General features: G+C 30.9%; 2 protein-coding genes and 1 long non-coding RNA gene across 6 annotated transcripts in view; 1 reads left to right on the top strand and 2 right to left on the bottom strand.

Annotated features, from left to right (window-relative positions):
• The first annotated feature begins 7695 nt into the window (after positions 1 to 7695).
• Positions 7696 to 22147, top strand: LOC134695753 (A disintegrin and metalloproteinase with thrombospondin motifs like). Its single transcript, XM_063557167.1, has 14 exons — positions 7696 to 7977; positions 12384 to 12429; positions 13201 to 13415; positions 13996 to 14112; positions 14814 to 14955; positions 15354 to 15547; positions 16129 to 16364; positions 16619 to 16758; positions 16989 to 17118; positions 18827 to 18970; positions 19448 to 19577; positions 19978 to 20085; positions 20743 to 20795; positions 21408 to 22147. Exons 1-13 carry the CDS (start codon positions 7903 to 7905, stop codon positions 20791 to 20793), a joined length of 1728 nt encoding a protein of 575 aa, XP_063413237.1. The 5' UTR covers positions 7696 to 7902; the 3' UTR covers positions 20794 to 20795; positions 21408 to 22147.
• On the bottom strand, positions 22108 to 22856 carry LOC134695761 (uncharacterized). The gene is made up of 2 exons (XR_010102842.1): positions 22356 to 22856; positions 22108 to 22313 (listed from the first exon to the last, which is right to left on the bottom strand). It is a non-coding gene; the product is annotated as an uncharacterized LOC134695761 (long non-coding RNA).
• A 180-nt stretch (positions 22857 to 23036) lies between these two features.
• LOC134695732 (choline transporter-like protein 1) overlaps positions 23037 to 24290 on the bottom strand; it is a 31311-nt gene continuing 30057 nt past the window's right edge. For all 4 annotated transcript variants that reach the window (XM_063557136.1, XM_063557145.1, XM_063557127.1 and 1 more), the window contains exon 20: positions 23037 to 23491. In XM_063557136.1, coding sequence (XP_063413206.1) covers positions 23402 to 23491 — 90 coding nt within the window. In that variant the 3' untranslated portion in view covers positions 23037 to 23401. The remainder of the gene's footprint in view (positions 23492 to 24290) is intronic.

Here is a 24290-nt window from a genome sequence, read left to right as displayed (position 1 = left end):
ATAATGTCCTGGAACAAATAAAACAATTGTAAAAACATAATATGAATTGTAAGCAGGGTTCTAGGGACAAAATCTCAAATCATTATAACATTTTATTCAAAGAAAAAAAAATGTTAAAATTATTTCTAAACACATGCTAATACAACACTGCAGCCACGCCACTGCTGTTTTGAAAGTTGTGACACTGAAAACGGGTGGAAATGTGTGAAGCTTAGAAAATTAGTAGATATGTGCTGATAGGATAAGTGTGATGCTTAGAAACTGATATATATATATATATATATATATACAACTCGTCTAAACATCAACCCAACAATGTTAGATCTGTAAATTTGCTTTCGCAAATGTTTGGTTCTTCCCTCGCCGGGATTCGAACCCATGCTACTGTGATATCGTGACACCAAATCGCCTGCACTGCAGCCGTCCCGCTAGACCACACGACCACCTGGGCTCTCAAAAAAAGAGCTTTCGGTGGCCATATGTTACCTTTCCACGTCAGTTTTAATCTAGCGGCGTACTACAGTACATGATATATAAGGCATGAAGATGTTATTGTTACAGATCAGCTAAATTATCTATAGTAAAGGATCCTACAAATTAATGTAAGATACAGTCACAGAAAATAATTATATTCATAAGTACGTCTGAGTCAGTATATATATATATATAGATATATGGGGTGTTTGGAAAGATGATAGTCTTAGAAACTGGTAGATATGCATAAGGCTTGAAAACTGATAGGAAAGTGAAATGCTTAGAAATTGTTTTGGCTGTGCTGTCTGAAAATTTTAATCATTAAAACGGATAGGGTTTCATCAGAGACTTAAAAATAGATAGATAAGTAAACATACGGTTAAGAAAGGTGAGCTGGTATAAATGTGTTTTATTTTAAAATGGGCAGATATGTGCTGTTCATAATGATAAAAGATTTTTTTTTAAAACCTGATTGAACTGTTTGAAAAAAAATAGCTTAGAAATGGGTGAATTTCTGCTGATCAGTAAGCATTAAAAAAAACAATGTGGAACTCCTGTCCGAAATGATGATTAGTGGTTCATTTTGTAACCGAACACTTATAACAGTGTAGAAGACATTTATTTAAAGTGAGTAAAAAAACAGAGGATGTCATAAAAATTCATCAAGGGACATAAATTTAATGTTAATGAAAGATAAATGTCACAATAAAGCCATTAATTGCTTAGCAAACATTTCATATTTTAGGTACGTTTATTTATGCATTCAAAAATTCACCGACTTTATAGCAAAACACTAACTATTTAACAAGACCGGCTTCTCTAGAGATTATCCAATCAGAACTATGTAAAACATGTAAATATAATAAACAAGCTGCTTATTAAACTGCATGGTTCGTTTTTGTTCTCATCGAAAGCTTGTTTATATCTGGAGGACCAAAGTCAGTCGAAAAGATATATTTGGAAAGTATGCATTGAGGAAAAGGTTTTCGATTTTCAAAATCATCACAAACAGTCCTAGGTACAAATAAAGGTACAAGTTGTTTTTATGCACCACCTTTCTGCTTATTTTATGAATTATAAAGTTTAGGCAGTGGTTATTTGACCGGCACCAACAAAATAGCAAATTGCTATTTAGCAGGCACTGAATAAAACTGTTCATTGGTGTGATTAGTAGAGAATAAAAAAGCTTAATAGTAATTTTAAATAATTTTATCACAATATCAAGCATTAAAAATACAGTAAAATAAAAAATTAAAACAAACGACAGTTTGGGTCTAACATTTTGGCCTTCCACAATTCTTCATATTTGGTGGAAGTTATATATGCGAAACACGCGATCCACAAGAACTGGAATCCAGTAGGTGTTCTTCTTGTTGAGTGGTATCTCGTTCTTCTTGCGAAACTTGCAAATATAAAAAAAAATGGATGTGGTATGATTGCCAATGAGACAACTGTTCACAAGAGACCAAAATAACACACACATTAACAACTATAGGGTACCGTACGGCCTTCAACAATGAGCAAAGCCCAAACTGCATAGTCAGCTATAAAGTCCCCGATATGACAATGTTAAACAATTCAAACGAGAAAACTAACAGCCTTGTTTAAACTTGTTTTCGTGAATTTTCGATTATAATTGGACATTATCAGTATCATTTTCTTTATTGTCTGTTACATTTATTTCATCATTGATGTCTTCAATATCCTCATTAACATGCACGTCAGTTTGTTCATGTTCATTGCCACTTGAATTTGTACTTTTCACAGAATCAGATTCTAGAAGTTCAAGAACCATACACTTCTTCCCATGACTCTAAAAATTTGTAACGCTCTGAATAACATCTAATCTCTGTTGATATTCGCCGACAGTAGCTTCGGATGCAAGACTAGCCATTTACTGTAACAGAATGTGTGTCTCCCTGTATTTTGTGCGTTGAGAAATTGTCCTTACTCTTTTTAGTGTACATATGATGACTGGGTTTCTGATATACCAGTTTCATCAAATAATCTATGCAACAAACACATTTTCGTGATTAACTTCTCTTAGTTCGAGTATATAAGCATACTTTTAACTGCCTCTTGTTTGGACTCAATTGTAAACATTGTGGCTCTCACTGCACAATGTAGAGCGAAAGAGTCTAGCGCTTTCCAATTGATTTTTATTGCTTATTCGTATGCTCTACTGTTGCACCACTGCCCAGCTTACATACATGTTTTTAACCCCGACACATCTTGATTTGACCTTTAGAACTTTGGATTCAGAAATTGTCGTTTGTTGCCGTGTCCCACATGCATGTGCTTTTCATTAGTTCTAGCATAAATCAGACACCGTACTGTGGTTTCTGGTGGATAGTCTCATTCACGATCATACAACATCTCCTTATTTTAATATACTAGTAAAGATGATTTAGAGCTTAATATTTTGGTAAAACTAAACATACGTCTGCTGATCAAGGTTGTATGATTGTTGCACCGTATAGATGTTTCAGTTATTTTGTAATTGAGATCCTGTCTCTTTGACGTATACCCAACATGGTTAATTCATATGCTTGTACACCCTGTCTTTTTGAATCTCCGCACTTTTTCACGCTGGCCAGTGCCACAGTACGTGACTTGCTGGACATATGAAGCAAAATTAAATTAAACCGATCTATTTTAAATCGGTCCAAATGTTTGAACGGATCTTATCATATACTTCACAGCCCCGGGAGGTGTAGAATTCTGCATATAGAAACCCCTTCAATAATAGTATTAAAACAAGGACATGATACCAAACCACATGCTTTACAAAGTGAACATAATGCATTTTTATTGCAAATTATTAACTAAATGACAACAACCTTTACAAGACCAATAAATTTTATTTCCTTATCGTGAGTTTACGTGTTATATTTAAGTTCATAGATATAAATACATTACATGTTACAGTATGAAATATTAGGTGGTTTCTGGTTTGATATTATCTTTCCTTCCTGTATGCACACTCAGCTTGTTTAAGTCAAATTGATGCGCTTGGTTTAAATTACATGTAATTCTAGTTTTCCCAATAAAACCATTCTACATGTATTAGCGATCCCATTAATCATTGTACGAAGTTATTTATAGTCTTGACCTATAATGGTTTACTTTTACAAATTATGACTTGGAAGAGAGAGTTGTCTCATTGGCACTCATACCACATCTTCATTTTCATTGCATCTATTTTGATAAAATGGGATAAGACAATGATTTGTTCAACATTCTAACATGACGTCCTTCAAACGCTTTGAGTACACACCCGTGGTAAAATATGAATATATTTCATGGGCTGTTCCCATTGTACCCCCACGTCATATGTTTTTTAATGAATGAGCGACTCGACGTCATAGAACAATTAATGACGTCAGAATATAAGCAATTTACGGGAAAATACACGCTTGTGAAACGGAAAATCATCACAACAAGGAAACGTTAATAAATGATGCTAAAATGAGTTATATTAGCCGTTTTTGTATATATATGAGACATATAAGTACAATAATAATTAGATTCATCTAAAATCATCTAAATATGTTATTATAAATAGTTTAAGCATCATCATTTATTCAGTTTGCTCCGTTATTTTACGTCAATTTAATAGTGCGTTTATATATTGGAACGGCAAATAATGCAATCACCTAGAGCGCTTCGATCCAAAATAATTGCCGTATTTGTCCTATTAGAATCGAAATAATTCATGGGGGCTTGAATATATCTAGATTTTACCACGGGTTGTCCCTTTATGCCGATATTTTACCCCTCGCTATCGCTCAGGGTAAAATATTTGTCATAAAGGGCCAACCCGTGGTAAAATCACGATATATTCAAGCCCCCATGAATTATTTCTTAATCAATTTTGAATTGTTCCGCGAAGCGAGTCGTTCATGGACACATATGCTAAATCCCTTCTATATAAATTGTCACAGTTAAACAATTTGCACATCAAGATTCCAGATAGAAAAAAACAAACAGCAAATCTCTAAACATTACCAATGAGTCAACTATCGATAAAACTTGCTACAACAATATGAATATTTTTTTTTTAATATTTTTTTATTTGCGAAAGCATAAATGATATCCCATGGCAATACATAAACAAGTATATACAATGTGACAAAACAACAGATAGCAGAGAACAATACATCAGTTGCACGGTGAAAACCCCATATTTCAGATGCATAGTTCAATACGGAACCAACCATACTATCGAACAGTAGACATTCTTGACTTGTGGATAAAAACACATGTTTTAAAAAGTTCAGAAGTAAGGAAAGCGCTCTTGATCCCTGTTGAGACAATCTTTTTTGGGTATGTAAAAATTTTCCATTGTAATGAAGTAGCATACCCAAATACACGTAAGAGAATAACATGCTGACAGGCATATATAGTATCTAGCAGGTTGGACATGTTTGTTAGCGCTTTAACCTCCCCAAACTTGGCCTGGCCGGCACTATAACAACAAAATATAAAACAAATAATCCAAAATGTTCGATATGCCGACTTGAATCGTCAATTTGGCACGAAGTACAAACAAAGCTACTAACATTAAGAAAAAAGAAAAAAAGTAAGAAGAAACTGACTTTTGTTCTTTATTTATGGTTGTAAGGATATACTCCAGAAAATGCAGTTTTGAATATTTTAAAGTTTATGTTTACGAGTGACTATTAAATTGTACGATATTAATTTAAAAAGGAGATTTGGAATCACCAGAAACCAGAAACTGTTTTGACCATGTTCCTATTGAGAGCCCGGTATGAAAAATAAGGTAATGAAAAATCTCCATATAAAATAAGGAGAAATAGCCTGATTTTCATCTTGCCAACCTTCAACTCGAGTCGTTTTTGGAATTCAGTGACTATAACTAGATCACGTACGGCCTTCAACAAAATTATAAAAAAAACACACCGTTCAGTCGGTATTAAAGTCCTCAACATGACAAAATGTGAAACAATTCAAACGAAAAATTTAACGGTGTGATTTATGAGAAAACAAACATGTTTGTGATCGTTCAACCCTCCCCTAACTGTTTATGTTTATGTTTTCTGTCCTCATTATGGCAACTTAGGTGATAATAAGAATCTGAGCAGAATATTTAACAAGAAAAGGTCAAAAGTTGTATGCATGATTTTAACAAGGATATAATCTAACATATGTTTAATTACGACGTATTTCTAAATACGTTTTTAGAGATGTCAACCCTCCCCTTTGTTTTCATCTTGATCCGATCAAAAAGTACACGAAAGAACATTCAATTAAAATCAGTACAAGTAACGGACTTTGATGAAAGAAAGGGAGAGTGGACATCTCTAAAAGCTTTTTATCCATGCTCCTTTTCGAAGTCAGGAATCTCGTCCGTATGAAATAAGGAGTTGTGGTAAAAAATAGACAACTATCGAAAAGAGTCCAGCAGACGTGAATTTAAGCATCTTTAGGTCAATGTACAGCCTTGAACTATCATATTTTAATGATACGGTTCTCGTATTTGAAGCATTAGATGTTTTAATAGAAAATATTCAATTGTTTATTTTAATGTATTCACAAATTTTTATTGACTCTGGACGATTCAGTGCTTGATAGACACATGTATACAGATCATTATGGATACTTTGTTCTTGGGTTAGGCGCATTGATGTATACCTGTACATGTCTCGTCAAATTAAGCAAGGCTCAGTTGCATGTGTACGGGTAGAGTTTGCCTTTTCTGAAAGCTGTTCAAAATAATGATAACTTCACTGCATTTTAATGACCCAATTACATGTTGTTGCAAATGGAATAGGAATACAAAGTTTCTTTCAATAAATTGAGCATATGCACATTTAAAAAGAACTTCTTTAACAACTTTTATTTAATGTATCATTCATGGGGGAATGCGCTTGATTGAGCGACTAAATATCTCATAAAAGCATCTATTTTGGATTATACCGTAATAATTTGTATACTATAATAATTTGTATATACCATATAATTTGTATATATCATAATAATTTGTATATACCATAATAATTTGTAAACCATAATAATTTGTATACCATAATAATTTTTGTATACCATAATAATTTGTATACCATGATAACCATAATAATTTGCATACGGCTTAATAATTTGTATACCATAATAATTTGCATACCATTATAATTTGTATTCCATAATAATTTGTATACAATAATAATTTCTATACCATAATAATTCTTATTTGACCAAAGTCATAACAACTGTAGGCAGACAACATATAAACAGCACTAAAATAGGCATGCTTTTATTCAAACTGTTAGTTAAAATCTATCTATATAAAAACTTTTTTTTTTATTCAGTACAATTATCTTTAACACAAGCAGCTTTTGTGAATGATACATTCATACTACTTACTGGTTCCAGCTACCAAATAATGGGAAAATAACAAAATAAGAAAACTAGTTGAAACAATTATTATGCAATAAAGAATTATCTTTACTATCCTGATAATTAACTCCACTTTATGATTTAGGCTATTTCGTTTTAAACATTTTATATGATTATATCATTTATTTATTTATCTTTTTATGTTTGTGTTATCTTATTTAATTTTGACTTTTAAAAACACGAGTCGAATTGTATGATGCAGATGTAAAATAACACTACGATTCTCAGGCCTACAAATCTTATGTCGATAAAACTAGGAAATGTGTGCCCTTAAGTAAGCAGAGTGAATATACCCTGAATAACGAAGTAAACCTTTGTGACTTAATATCAAAAGTACGCACTTTCTTAATTTTTCTTCGAATGAAATTAAAATAACTCATATATTTGTCTAAATAATAGATGACTTTGCGCACTAATGGAGTGAGTCAAGGTTGTCCGTTATCAGGTTTATTTAATTGGTTATGCATTTTATTATTTAAATTAGTTGTTATTCACTCCGGTTTCTAAATCTTGGTTGGTGCCATGATCTGTAATGAACTACACGATGCGTCATGTTTGTTATTTTGTATTGATATGAATGATAACTATTTCTATTTCACACTATGTACTACTCTAAAATTGTTACAGAATATTGATGTGGTTATAATTTTTGAAAAATTAGGATTTTATAAATATTATTTGAGTGAATGTGATATTTATTATTCCTGTCATACTATGACGATATTTTTTTTTATACTGTGTCTATTTCTTATTCCATTATTACTAGCGCCGTAAGGCTAAAATTAACCAAGCATGACATAGGTTGAAAAGTGAACTCTTCGACGATCTTGTACATATATGAAGTATCAGTAGAGGCCCGAGGCTGGAGATAGCAGTTGGTACTTCTTTCACTGCATAAACATTGCATGTAGGAAGTGATAAAGTAATGGAAACGATGCCGACGTAACAAAGCAATATATTAATATAAATCCAGGATTACTATTTCTGCCAACAATAGTTTTGTGGACTAATATGGGAAGTTATTATGTTCTAAAGTGTTTAATATTCTCTCTGGTTCAAATTTCTTTTGCTCAATGGGATTTTACAGTAAGTAATTTAAAACTGATAAAAAATATAGTATAAATTCGTTCGTATTCATATCTTTATTTGCATTTGATTAATACTTATAAAATGATTTGTGTGATTTCTTCAGTAGCAAATAGGTATAAACTATTTAAATCACATGCTTTTGTTTCACATCCTTTCTAAAGTATCATGATATTTTACTATGATCCATAATTAAAAAAAAAAGGTTGTATGTTATGTATATGATAAACCTTATTTTCACCCTCTATGTACCTCTCATTTTTCTATAATTAGTATGTAGCTCGAAACAAAAAATCTTAACTGTCAACTAGTATAATATATACAATGTAAACTAAAATTAGCTATATAAAAGGTTATTTGTAAGGATTTTATGAAATAAAAATAATTTGACGATGTAAATAGATTTATTGTGTACGAGACGAAATAAAATTTGTCATATTATTCTCTATTTTCTGAAAGAAAGAAAAATCTGTATTGTATCGTTAAAACTTCTAATTATGATATTAAAACTGATCAATTTGATAAAAATTAAAACAAATTCTTTAATAAATTTGTTTTTGGTATATCAGAAATGTAGCCTTGGGGTGATTATTGACATTGATAAATGACAAATTCCATGTTTTCCTATATCGTCAGTGTATAACGTAACACGTTATAATATAGTTTGAATCACAAACACATTCACCATTCCCATATCCTTAAACCATCACTGAATAATCCAAGTGATACGTTTCCTGAACATTTTCTGTTCGGTACTTAATCTTCGAAACCGGAGCCTTTCGAAAATAGAACATTTGTATTACTGCTGACTGGGCTCCTCGTATATAATATTAGGCCATGATTTTCCGATTTTTAATGATTCACACATTATTATTAATATTTAACCCACATACTAGGTTTTTTTTACGTTGTGAGATAAAATTGTATGTTCTGTGAATATAAATAACTCATATATTTATTAATTACTTTGTCTCTCAGTAATTGTAAATAGGTTATTGTGTATAAAATAAATACAAACAGATTCTGAAATCAAAGACCGTGATATACGTTTTTAATTATTTGTATACACTATAGGTTTTTGTTTCTCGAAATCATTTCGTAATATTTGTTCATTCTTTATAAGACTTTTAATCAAAATTGTCTCCATATAAACTATAAATTTTATAAATGAACTATAGAAGTATACCAATGGCCTAGATATCAGATGAGTATGGAAGTTAAACATGGCATGATTTGCAAACCAATTGAGACATGGTTCTTAATGTTTCTTTTAAAAAAATCACCCGTACTGACAATAAAAATTCTATAAATCCATGTATATGATATTTAATGTAGACTTCACCTCCGAAACAACAAAGGTACAATGATATTTCCCTGACCCATGCAAACAACCAGGTTAGTATATATTTATGTAGGTAGACATCAAATACTGTTTTTATTGTGGGAAATGTCGAAGCTTAATTACTGAATAAGAACGTAATCATGTAAGACAAGATATTGGGAGGTTTTAATTAAAGTTACTGTTTCCTTACATAACCCTACTACTATTTATATGTTAAAGTAGATGTATAGGTCATTTCAAAACTCTATTACTATTTACGTGCTAAATTAGATGTAAATCAAGCTGGCAAAAATAACTTTTCGAAATTAAAAGTGTATGCTTTCCCTCGAACAGATTGTGTATTGTCTAAATAGGAACCTTGACAGGTATCGTGATTAGGCAGGTATCGCGATTAGGCAGTAACAAATTAAAAGTGACAGTGTTTGTATATACATCTGAATAATAACGGAGAGCCAAAACGGACACACGAACTTACTTATTCATCAACTTTAATCGTGACATTCAAAGGGAGGGGATTTTTTTTATATACAGACATGAAATTATTTTAAAGCAATGATATGCAACCTTCAAGCGATATTTTTTTACAAAAGTATATACTCCTATCTCTTATATTTCATCATCAGCCTTTTTTTCTTTTTTTTTATGATTGCATCTCATTTTTCCTTAGAGATTGGGTGTAGACCATTATACTGCTTAGACATTTTTTTTGTAATGCTATTTATTGTCGATCAGAGAAAAAAAAGAGCCATATAAATTTGAATTTACTAAAAAAAAAAAAGAACCATCAAAAATGAAACTAAAACTCACATACTGCTGATGATGAATGGTACTTTTATAGTTTTATCCATCAAGACATTCTATGTAGATATAAAAGTTTAGCTTACTGTTGGTTGCCTGTCTGTATTTTGTTGCTATAACCATTTATTATTAATACGTTAATGCTAAGAAAGTAATACATTAAAGCTAGATGCATGTCTCCTTTGATGTGAGGATTGATGAAACATTGCTTTGTGACATAGGTTAAGGTACGAAAGTCAATCTGCCAATCACTGACCTTTGAGGTCTGTTAACCATTATCACTATAGTATATGTCACCTTTTACCACAAATCACAACGAATGCTTAAAAGATTAGTTGCTGAGTTGTGTTTTTTTTTTGTTATAATTTAAAGTAATCAATTAATGTACAGCTATGTTTATATTTTTGACATTGGTCCTTATGGACTTAAAATACATCACCGTTGATGTCTTTCTGTCATAGAGTATATATATGAATAAAGAGAAAGTTTTAAGTTTCATAAACTGATCTTTCAAAAGCAAACGTTGTGTTATAATAAGGTTAAACTTGAACTTATAAACAAACAACAAAGCCAAAACAAATAGTGTGTTACGTATCATTATAGCTTACTATCTGTCACGACAAGGCCAGTGAGTAATTATAACAGAAGTTTTATTTTACATTTTGATTTATCAAGTTGTAATAATAGACGTCTGCCTACTATTACAGTCATTACAGTCACTATAAAAAATCTAGCTCTCATTTGATTTTTTGAAGACTTAATTCATTTAGCTTTTACCAAAAAAATATGAGCTATTCCAAATATCTGATTTTCCATCATAAACTTCAGTTCTTAATGACAAGCTTCTATGAGTCTCGAATCATAAGGTAACTATCTATCTTGTTTCTATATTTGAAAGTCATAATACAAAAACAAAGTTTAAGCTATATCGACCCCTTTTGAGTACTAGTATTTCGCACTGTACAGATGTACTCAAAACATAATAAAACATAATCTCCCTTTAATTTATTAGTACTCATTTCGAATAAAAAAAAATCATGTAAGCTATATTCCTTAAAAAATGCTATCAGATTCCAGTCTATTTTCAAATGTTAAATAAACTCATCATAGATACTAGGAGTAAATTTAGTATATACGCCAGACGCGCTTTTCGTCTAGAAAAGACTCAACAATGACTCTCGAATCCAAAAAAGTTAAAAAGGCCAAATAAAGTACGAAGTTGAAGAGCATTTAGGACCAAAAATCCTAAAAGTTTTGCCACATCCAGCTAAGGTAATCTATGCCTTAGGTCAAAAAGCCTTAGTATTTCCAAAAACTCAAAAATTTGTAAACAGTAAATCTATAAATATAACCATATCAAGGACAATTCAAGTCAGCACAAAAAGTGCTGGCTACTGGGCTTGTTATACCCTCGGGGAAATAAATCTCCACCAGCAGTGGCATCGACCCAGTGGTTGTAAATAAACTCATCATAGATACTAGGAGTAAATTTAGTATATACGCCAGACGCGCGTTTCGTCTACATAAGACTCACCAGTGACGCTCGAATCCAAAAAAGGTAAAAAGGCCAAATAAAGTACGAAGTTAAAGAGCATTGAGGACCAAAAATCCTAAGAGTTTTGCCACATACAGCTAAGGTAATCTATGACTTTCCTTAGGTAGAAAAGCCTTAGTATTCCAAAAATAATCAAAAATTTGTTAACAGTAAATTCATAAATATAACCATATCAATGACAATTCATGTCAGCACAAAAAGTGCTGACTACTGGACTTGTGATACCCTCGGGGAAATAAATCTCTAACAGCAGTGGCATCGACCCAGTGGTTGTAAATAAACTCATCATAGATATCAGGACTAAATTTAATATAAACGCCAGACGCGCGTTTCGTCTAAGTGCATTTTGGTCATATTTTCCTGAGCCATGATCAAATTGATAACAACTTCGTATTTAGATAAAAAGTGAAACAACGAAAAATTACATCTTGTTTCAGGCGTTGTGATGTTTTTTAAAATATGTTCTTTTTAGTTTTCCTCATAAAATACTCCAATAAAATCAAGGAGGTTATTAACCTCCTTAAATATAGTACAGTGTCTCAAGTTGTTCGGAAAGACAAATGAAGCATGCATTAAATCACACATACATGTGTTTGATATTTAAGAAAATATGAAATAAAGTAAAGATAAAGGGCTATGAAAAAATCAATAGACTGTACATTATAATTTTCATTTGTAAAGGTTTTATTATGCCATTATTACTTTTTTCAGAATAATTTAAAAGAAATAAGCCAGCTCTGGGAACCTTTTGTCTCTGGTAAGTTGTCATTCAAATGACGAATTTCTTCAAGGTGTAATTAGATAGAATCACAAAAGTTATGTTGAAAGTTGTGATCTAAAACATTGTATAACAGCAGTTGAACAAAATAGAATTAGAAAACAAAACAAAAATAGTATCTAACAGACATATATTTATCCACAAAAAACTTGATATTTGGTAACGTACACATTAAAAACTAATCCATGAAAAACGGAAGTGACCTAATATCTGCGATCTGAGCCTCAAAAAACATCGCCATCTGTAGTACGTATCATTCTAATCACACCGATGAATACCGATACGACTAATAAGAAGTGGTCTTTATAAAGACACAAGAACCAATAGGACAACACAAAATCATTACTGCAGCACGAAAACATCAACAATTATACATCTTTAAATTTAGGCAAACTTTTACACACACACACAAAGAGGAGAAGATACCAGTCGATGCAAATACACTGAAGACATGATCGAAATAAGTGAAATAAAAACAATAACCATGACTGAAAAGAAAATATAAAATATTACACAAAACACTAGTCAGAGCAATGTGAAAACACCACCGTAATCATTTCAATACAATAGCTTTTCGGTTGAATGTGTCTTTTGGCGAGAATAGATTTCAATTAGAGAATGGAGAAGGGATGGACTTTTTGTTTCAAATCAATAAGATAAGTTTCTTTTTCTTTCTTATTGAAGCGTTCTTATTAAAAAATCTAGTATTGTTAAATTGTATTAAAGAATTACGATTTCTATACGTTTCAGGTATAAGTCCCCATGAGGATCTCCCAGTAGATTTTAACATAACGGGTGATCCGACACAGGATCCTTTCATAGATCTACATTTACTAACAGTTGATCGTATATATAAAATGCAGCTGCAAAGACTGGAACATAATATTCTTCATGAAGATGTTCGTTTATTAACAGTGTCCGTTGATTCTTCTGGAAGGACCGTATTTAAAGAGCAACTTAAGCCGGTATGTTTGTCGAATTATCAATAGAAAAACTATTAAACTATCGAATGCGATAATTCATATGACATACTAGTAGTAACGGGAAACATTATCAAGTTTTCTCATTGATGTTTGACTTTAAAAACTGTTTTAGAGTATGTATTAATCAATCTATTAAGATAATGCTTAGTACCATATCATAGGTTTGTGTAGAAATAAGAAATACATCTAAAGAGAAATATGATACTGACAATGACATGTTTTATGTAGTTTTAATGAAGTGTCGCGCTTGAGTCGTAAAATAACTATAAAAACAACATACTGCAATAAATCTGACATCCCTTTATTAAAACGTCACCGGAAACATTTTAACCAAACACAATTCTAGTTTCGTTAGATTATACATTAATTAATTGATATGTTAAAATAAACAAATTTAGGTCAAATGTATTAATGCAGTTGATAAAAAGGACATATATACTTCAGGTGAGAGGAAACTAATTCCATGGTCTGAAACAAATATATGATACATGTCAATATCAGACTCCTTTTTTTATCAAAGAGATGTCAACATTTGATAAATTAAAACATATTTTATATTCAGGTCGACATCTTTTCAAAAGCAAAAGAAATGAACTTTTATCATGATATCAACACAGGCACATTAATTAACGTCAAAGCTCGTCGGAAAGGAACTGCTGATAAACCATTTACATTTATTGTAAGTTTAAATGATACAGGCGAAAGCTGACAACCTTGTTGTACACACATCTAAGTGCATTTGTATGTAAACTTTAATTATAGTACATTGAGCTATTTGTTTCATTAGCTACACATAATTTACATTACATATTATAATATTAAGTTACCTTTTAATTTAACATGCACAATTATAGTCAAATGTATATACATAGGTTATCTGGCTGATATATAAGAAACGGCCATGCGGCTTCTCATATATGCATGTGATACTAAAGTACCTTGAATTGTGTAATATAAATGCAAACGACATCATTATAATACATCATAAATACTACATCTGTAAAAATTACAATTTTTAACATTTTGTCATTATCTAAATATTTAGAGTGCACCACATAACTTGTTTTATATTTTGCACCTGTATAACTTCCAGCAAATATAGTCAAAAATGTATCTTAACCTTACCTGCTGAGTTTGAGATCACACTTGTCTTTTTATTTACCAGGTTCAATCCACCATTTTCTACATTTGTACTAAGTCAGGAATATGACAGTTGTTGTCCATTTGTTTGATGTGTTTTATCCCTTGATTTTGCCATTTGATTAGGGTCTTGAATTTTTCCCCGGAGTTCAGTATTTTTGTGATTTTACTTTTTAATATCCATTCTTATATCCTTGTATTTGTTAACATTTAGAGATATAATTGATTTGAACATTCTAGGAAGGAGTAATGTTTGACGAGTTAATGGTCGCTTCTCCACTGGCTCAAAAAAGACACAAACGATCTATTCATCGCCAAAAACATATATTATACAAGAAAAGCGAAATGAATAACGAAATGTTTCATTTTGATACAATGAAAGGTAAGCAGTTACACGTTATACGTTTATACTTTAATATACCAGTTCAAGTTATATGATCTTAAATAAAAGTTCCTGTAGCCTTCGTCAAAAAGAAACAAAAGAAATATGAACTATTTTTTAACTTTTTCTGGTTTGTAAATATCAAAAGATGCCAATAACAACTCCGAATCTTTATTCTTTTTTCTCTCTCAATAACATCTATTTGCATTATGTTGGGACGGACATTTCATGGCTTAGGGAATAGACAAACTTTAAATATAAACAACATTTAGCTGCTTCTGGTATGTAAATATTCAATGATGCTAATGACAACTTGAATCTTTATCAATTTTCTCTAAATAATATTTGTTTGCATTGTTTTGGGGACTTAAACGTGTCATCAATATGTTTGATTTCAGTGCCAGAACATATTGATAAATTACAAGAACCTCAAAACTCACAAAACATAACATACAGAACAAGACGGAAACGACAAGCTGGCACTCCAAAGATTGAACCAGAACTGTTGTTATTTGTTGATTATGCTTTGTTTAAAGATTTTGGCGGGGATTCCAATGAACTTCTCGAATACCTACTGCACTTCTGGCACTCTGTAAGTATAATGTATCTACATTTTAATTGTTACATTCCTAAAAAAAATTGATGACATCGATGCAAATATTTTTAAATTGTATCACCCTTTTCGTCTAAAGCGAATATTCAATATTGTTAAATAACGGTTACCTTTATTTTTCCTTTAGTTAACCTTTATATCTTTACATATGAAAACCTCCCAGCAGTCCTTACATATATATACCACATATGCTATCACAGGGTTTGCGTTTCCTAATTATATTTTCATTTACTGACATTGGTTCAAATGATCATTAAACATTTTTTTGCTCTTTTGATTTTTTTCTGGAGCATCAGTAATCACATATGAAAATTAGACTAAGAAAAACTTATCAAAGTTTTATTTGTTAAGTTAAATTTATTAATTTTATTCATTTACTCGTTAAACTCAATAGAAAAATAATCAAGGGAAATATGAAATCTCATTCTTCGAATAATCGAGCAAAATTTAATTACTTACTAGTATATCTCTAGTATATCTCTTTTAAACGAGAAAAACACAAACGATAAATAGTATTGTACTTTTGTATTAAACTTTTTTTTCATTATTATTTTTCAAAGGTTAACTGGAAATATTTGACAATCGCCTTGTCTGGGAAGTGGCCAATAATTGATATTAAAATAAGAGAAATTGGTGTATTTAAAGAACCCAATGCACAACCATTTATAGAGTCCAGTAGGATGACCCCAGGAAGTAAACTATTTTCATTGTATGATGCAATGGATACTCTTCAAAAGTGGCTAGTCAAATATGAAAATGCATTACCTTTGCATGATATAGCATTTCTACAGACAGGGTAAGTTTTATAACTTTAATTTATTTTCATGAAAAAGAGTTCCATATCTCTATTAGGAATATGAATAGACAAAAAGTATCTCATTGTCATATTCATACCTTGTTTTGGAAATCAACTAGATACTCTGTTTCTTTTTCAAGCAACAGAAATTGAGGAAAGTTCAAGTTTAAGTGGTTTATGTCAAAAACAAGTTCTAATTGTGAAATTCAATCAAATTATTTATATTTTAAGAAATAATGTATTTATGATTTTAGTGAAAATGCGTGTAGAAAGACACAACACACTGACCCTATAGCACCATGGGCGCCAAGTATACTTAGCGCATTAAGACATCGGTTGCCACTCAAAACTATTGAATCTATGGATGATGACGAATGTGTCAAAGGAACAGCAGGTACTTTATATGATATATACTATAAATGACCTTATAATGTCAGATTTATATTGCTTTACAACATGTCAAAATGTCAGTGAAAAATAAAATAAAAACTTTTTATCGGAATTATCTACGGAGATACAACATAAATACAATTGAACTATAACGACCTGAAATAAAGATTTGTTATGATTGAATGATATGACTTCCCAACTAAATGCATATTTAATTATTGTGTATTTTTATAGGCGTGGCATATGTTAGAGGTGCATGTTTGTCAGCACCATTCTTACGGGGAAATGCCTTTAATTTTGGGATTGGCGAAGCATCAACCAGTTTTAATGGAATAATAATAGCAGCCCATGAAGTAGGACATCTGTAAGTTATTTCTTAGTAACGCCTTATTTCGCAAACCATTTTTGTATCTTTATATGACTAAAAAACAGCTTACATCAGTTTGACTTATAATGCTATCAAAACACGTTTTAATTTTATTCAAGTTTTTTTTTAAATTTTGGGACCAACAAGCAGGCTTCAATCGCTTCTATAATTGAAAGATTGTATATTTTGTTATTGAATCTCCCTTTTGAAACGGCGTATGAACAGCAGATGCATCATACTATTAATTGTATCAATTTCTTTCCTTAAAATGTTCTGTACCAAGTCAGGAAAGTGGAAGTTGTTATCTTATAGTTCGTTTCTGTGTGTGTAACATTGTCTTTCGTTTTTTTGTTGCACTTAAGTGATTCTGTTGTATTTGTTGTTTTCCTCTTATTGTTGACGTGTTTCCCTCGGTTTTAGTTTGTAACCCGGAATTGTTTTCTCTCAATCGATTTATGACTTTCGAACAGCTGCCTTTATGTATAACGTTTGAATAGATTTGTATAAAATTAAAAGATGTAAAATTTGTAAAGAATGTAGGAATGTTCTGAGCTGCGCACAGAAAAAGTGACAGAAGTTCCCTTTTTAAATCATCTTGCTACAAAAAAGCATCAAAACTGAATTAACTCTCGAACTTTTTTGCATTGTTTAGGATGAAATAAAAAATAAAAAACCTGCGTTGTCAGAGGCGAAATATATGATGTAGTAATCACTCGACTAATTCCTTAACACTTAAAGGGTAAAGCCAGGTTTAATCTTTCAATTTCTACATTGTAACTAATGTATATGAAGCACTCGTTGGTCGGATCAAAACATAAGCCAGGTATCTTTGATGAGTTTTAACAACCATTTGCGAGTAGACTTTTCAACAACGGTATCATGGATTTTATCACAAGAAAAGTAGTCAGAACTTATGTGTTGACATGAAGTATTATTGATTTACAGTTTACAAAACTTCCAGTGACTCGAAATACAATGTGGTTTTTTACCCAACAGTCATATATAACAAAAGACGTATTTGGCACAACTTTTAGCAATGTGCAGTTTTAAATGCTTTCGAGTCTCACTGATGAATCGTGTGTAAATGAAACGCGCTCCTGGCGAACCGAGGTATATCGGGTAAACTCAAAAAAACATTATCACACAGACAATAATAACTTACAACTAGTATCTATAATTATTTTACTACGTATAAGAAAACTGATATTATGAATTTGAGAAAATTTAGTTAAAAATTGGTTGTAAACACGTTATCATTATAGTCGTAGATGAAACACAACTTACTTTTTTTTTTTATAAAAATAAATCTCACTATACAAATAAACAAATGTTAAGAAAAAACCTTTGCTGGTTAAAATGCAAAGAAGACGCTTAGACTGTCGTAGCATTAGGTTTCGTTCCCTTTTAGTTTTTAGATTTTGCCTTGATTTGTACCTTCGTAATCATTTATTGGAGGTTGGACATCAGTTAACTCATGTAGTATTTTGCCTATTAGTCCTGAACCTAAGTTCAAACTTAGATTATGTTACGTATTTTGTTTTTATTTTGTTTTTTTGTGCCATCATTTGTTGCCATTTTGTATGAATAAAATGTTATAAAGTGAAATGTCTGATATATTCATATCAACAAATATTAATGTATCATAATTGAATCGGAAATCTATAGTTTACAATTTTCTAAATCAGTCTCTTTTTGTATTGCATAGACTTGGTGCCTACCATGATGGAGAAGCGGAGGCTAGGTCATGCTCCACCCAATCGGGTTATATAATGAGTTATACTAGAGACGACTCGTTTAAGTTTAGTAGATTTTCATCATGCTCAATAAAAAGTTTTCAAAATTTCCTCAGGTGAGTTTCTTTTCTTGCGGTATTTTACCAGTTTTTTTTCATGATTTCGGGTTACGGTTTAAAAGTTAAAAAAAGACATAATGGATAAAAGTAACAATTTCAAAAGAAAACAGTTAATTTTATTTTTAAGTAGCAAGCCAATAATAATGGTACAAAAAAGTTAATACATGCTCACTTTATTTGAGCATCTTATTCATTGTTAGTATATGCTATAAAAAAAAATGAGATACTAGTGTATTTTCAATAAATATTTGTTAATTTTGTATATTCAGAAGTTTTATGAACTTAGAATTTATTATTTTGGTTAACAAATGCTGTGTTGAAGACCCATTGGTGCCTTATGGTGTTTTCTGCTCTTTGTATGGGTTGTTGTCTCCTTGACACCTTCCCCATTTGCATTATCAATTTTAGATCTTATGTATTTATAATCATATGTAATACAAGCAGACCTCTTATAATCTTTCTTTTACCTCACAGGATGGAAAGAGCTAAATGCCTTTTACAGCGTTATAGTAGAGAATCATTGGAATTTCCAACAACCTTTCCTGGCAAGTTTATGAACCTCAATGAACAGTGTAGACGATTTACAGGTGGACCACCCTGTGAAGTATGTTTTTTTTTTGTTTTTTTTTAAATCTTTTTCAGAAACAGGAAAAATTAAACACTAATACACACGTTTTCCTTAAAATGCTTGATTATGTATGGCATATGTTTTCTTTATCTTGGCTTCATGTATGTATTCACTAGTTAGAGCCATTGTCCTTCAATAACGATTTTCATCCATTTTTGTATTTTGGACTATAATATTGAAAGCAACAATCGACATAGAGAAACTTTTAAAAGCAAATGTGATCAGCTAGACAAAATCTACGTATAAAAAATGATGAAATTGTAATTCGAATCATTATAGGTGTTATGTTCCTTCAATTATGAAACTGAACATAGAATTGAAGTCGTTGTTTTATACCGTTATCAATAATAAGGAATTAATCATTTTTTTTCCTTAGGAAGGACCTACCCAGTGTGAACATTTATGCTGTGACGATAGAAATGGAGAATGGAGATACACCAGATCAGAACCTGCAGTAGATGGAACAACGTGTGGATCATCCAGAGTACGTTTACTTTTGATAAGTGTTATTTTTATATGAGCTTAATTAGTGTCGAAAGCAGTAGTCAATACACAAAGATACGAAGCTCTTTTGATATACCATATGTACATAATAAGTATTGGTATCACTATGAAAACTATAAAAATTCAAAGGTTCAATCGTTGAATAGCAAATTGCAAAGACGGATTGCGGTCTTTATAAACAACATCATCAACATATCAGAATGTGATAACCCGATTTTAATAAGAATTCAACCACTGCAGTCAAACTCCTAACTAAATCTTTGAATTTACTTATACCATCCCAGTACAAAAATAGTGCAATCACAGTGCAAATTCACTATTTATTATACCCATAAGATGGAGCTGCCGTCCACCAGTAAAAATAATTAAAAAAAAGCCATGTCCAGTTTGAATTAGTGTGCATTTTGGAATTTTGTTTTTCATCAGATATACTCCAGTGGTAATGACTTATTTTTTTAGAAATCCACTAACACGAGGGTTTTTCCTTGGAAAATCAGGCATATTGATTTCAAAATGACGAAACTAATAAAATAAAATAAACACGTTTTCATTAATCATGTTTTTTAAGTAAACAGTTCGTCTCTCTTGAACATTAAATTAGTGTGATACATTCTTGATTGATCATTTCGTTTTACAGGTGTGTCTAAACGGGCAATGTGTTCCACTTTCCACAATAGGACGAAAATAAAAGTAAGTACTGACTAATTTGATCAATTGCATTGAAATCGTTCATTATTTCACATAATTAAGGATTTTCCTACACTTTGCAAGGATGTTTTTGCATTAATATATCACGACAAGAAAGACATTTTTATGCAATCAATTATCAAAGTACTTTTCAACTTCACATGCTTTCTTTAAATAGTTAAAATGTTTCCAGATTAGTAAATGTAGTTCCTTTCGGAACAACGTCTTAACATCACAGCATTAAAGAAGGGTAAACTTGTATGCAAATTGAGAACAAAATTGTGACATACAAACATACACATGTCCTGTACCAAGTCTGGATTATTGCAGTTGTTATCAAATAGTTTCTATGTATGTTGCAATGTCTTTTGTGTTTGCTGTACATCAGTGTTTCTATTGATGTTTTTTTTCCTCTTATAATTGACGTATTTCCCTCGGTTTTAGTTTTTAACACATATTTGTTTTCTCTCAATCGATTTATGTCTATTGAACAGCGGTATACTACTGTTGCTTTTATTTATTCAGAAATTTGGCAAACAAAAGTAAAACCAATTATTTCATTAAACTGTATATCTAATTGTATTCTTTATATCAGCTTTACTATTAATTTTATAGTTTAAGCCAGCTGCGGATATTCGACAATCATCTGTCTCACATTTAGACAACAATCGATCTGGATGAATATGCATTGTGACCCGATTCTGAGTTTTGTATCATGTGAGACGTTCCGTGAAGATCTCACAACTATTGATTATGAAAGTGAAATCCAATTGTGACTTTTGTGATTAAAACAGACTTTAGTTCTAATGTGACTCCATAATTGGACCATATGTAATGTTCCTTTATGCCATGTGATGGCAAAGCCTATACAAACTGTACAAAACCCTGTTGTATTCAAAATCCGTTGAAACAATTAATGAGTTTTTTGTATGTTTTTTTTCACTCAACATGTTACACTTTATATCTTCACAGCAACTGCATAGAATTATTTTAAGTGACCAAATATAGTATTGGAAGTCAAGGATTTATTATCGTTAATTCCAGCAGGTACATACATTTCATCCGTCCCTTTCTTCACCATGACTAACATCAATTTGACCAATGACGTCAAGAAGAAAAGACAACCTTCCCGGTCTGTGAATGCAATTTGTACTCTTAAAATTGGAAAACATACTGGGAATTTTGTTTTCATGTAATTATTCCGAAGTCTAAATTTTGTAAATTGTTAACTTTTTTATCATCATTTTTTCTATCAAGTACATAGGGACTAAAAAAATCTACAGGTCAATTGAGGAAATGGAAGAATAACACAGAATTATTTTTATACATATTTTGATTTTTCGTTGATTGGTTGAGCAACTCTAAAACAATTAAGCATACAAATGTATTTTTTTTAATATGAATTTCTAATTCAATAACGTTGCAATACAACAAAACAGTTTTCTATTTTGATGTACACCTCTTTGATAATGATTTTCTCTTTAACAATAGCATATATACAACCTTCATTCATATTGATACCTTTAACAATAGCATATATACAACCTTCATTCATATTGATACAGTTTAAGCAAATTGTCTGAATTAACACTTTAATATAATACATATTTTGTCATATAAATGTACAAGTTGTTATTTTTAATAAATGTTTGATTGCATCTATTCATTTATTTTCACACAATGTCCTACCAAGAATAGCATTTGGGATATTTTCTTTCATATGGATTGATTTTACAAGTGCTGAAATGTAAATCACATTTAAACACAATATGGTTATGAAAATATTTTTTTATTGTATTGTCATCAGAATTTTCTCATTATTAATTCTTTCAGCACTTGCCCAGAAAGTAAATAGTTAGACTAGAATCCTGCAAATACAAATTTCTGAAGGGGGCATTGGAAAATATATGAAAATACAAAGGATGCTATGAAAATTACAAATGAAGAAAATTTTAAAATATGTAGTGTTTTGAAGACTACTGTTTAACCATTTTTTTTCTGCCATGGTCTTTCCTATACCTGACGAGTTGGAATATCACTTTTGTATATCCCAAAAATGAACAAGTCTACAAGGACACAAAATAAAAACAATTGAGGAATATGACCTCACTATAAAAACAGCGTTGAAATAGAAATCTATTTCTATTGTTAGACTTTGATACTGATAATATATCCTTCATTAAATATTTTAATTCAACTTTCAAAATCATCACATCAAAGTGTTTTTATAAACAATTTTCAAAAGAAAATTAGTTAATTGCTTATGCCCAAATATCAACGAGGAGGCTTCAAACGAAAGATGAAATATAGGCAAGTTAAATCAAAGTCTATTTGATAGCTCTTTAACCCAAATGGATGATTTCAGCCACAAAAGACCACAGAAATAACAGTTTTTTTCAGCGTTTCTAGCCAGTGATATTTTATAAAATCGAGTACGATTTACCTAAACATTGGGGAATGAAACTCTTTGTAAAGAAACCATTAAACATACACTGTTTCAATTAAACGAATTATATAATATTTTTATATATTAAGAATTATAAAACTTAACAACATATAACAATATACAGTATGAATAAATAAAGGTTTGTGAAAAGTTACAAGCACAATCAGACATTTTCTAATTCCATCCCTTCCTTTTTGTTTGTCTTTGTCTTTTCATCTTTAGCTATCATCTTGTTACTATCATTAAGATATTTCTGAAAATTTGAAAAAACTACAAACTGAATAATTATTTATATACATATTTTAAGGATTTTAGAATATAACGAAAATCTACAGTAATTGTCATTTACTCTTTATTATAGAGTACAATTCAAACAATGGAGTCTAAATTTCAACACTTCCAGTATTAATTATGTTCTGACAATGCAATTGTAGGATATTGACTCAGTAAAAAGGAAAGAAGGGAAAATTCGGAATTGAATACAGTTGCGATCAAGTTCAATCTTCACAGAGTGAACCGTGGTGCAACGACTGGGATTTTAAACTTAATTTCAATTTTAAGACCATAAGTAGAACATATAAACTAAATTGGAAATACGTCAGACGGACAAGGATAAACACGTACCATCTATGACAGGTAACAAAGAAGGACAAAAATAAACACGTAGCATCTATGACAGATAACAAAGGACAAAAATAAACACGTAGCATCTATGACAGGTAACAAACATGATTCCTGTTTCATGTGACAGTGAGTTACAATTATAATCTGCCGTGTCAGTTCGTGACGGCGACTGCAAGCCTTAGCCGTATTTGGCACAACTTTTTGGAATTTTGGATCCTCAATGCTCTTCAACTATTAACCTGTTTGGCTTTACAAATATTTTGATATGAGCGTCACTGATGAGTCTTATGTAGACGAAACGCGCGTCTGGCGTACTAAATTATAATCCTGATACCTTTAATAACTTCAACATTTCAGTTGTCGTTTTACCACCTTGGATTGTGTGTGAAGTACTGATTTGAGACCCTCTATATAACTATAGATGTAAT

The sequence above is a fragment of the Mytilus trossulus genome, chromosome 1 (assembly GCF_036588685.1).
Source record: "Mytilus trossulus isolate FHL-02 chromosome 1, PNRI_Mtr1.1.1.hap1, whole genome shotgun sequence".
NCBI classification, from domain to species: Eukaryota; Metazoa; Mollusca; class Bivalvia; order Mytilida; family Mytilidae; genus Mytilus; species Mytilus trossulus.
Note: the sequence above shows the minus strand (reverse complement) of the source record. Positions and strands in the feature narration are given on the sequence as shown.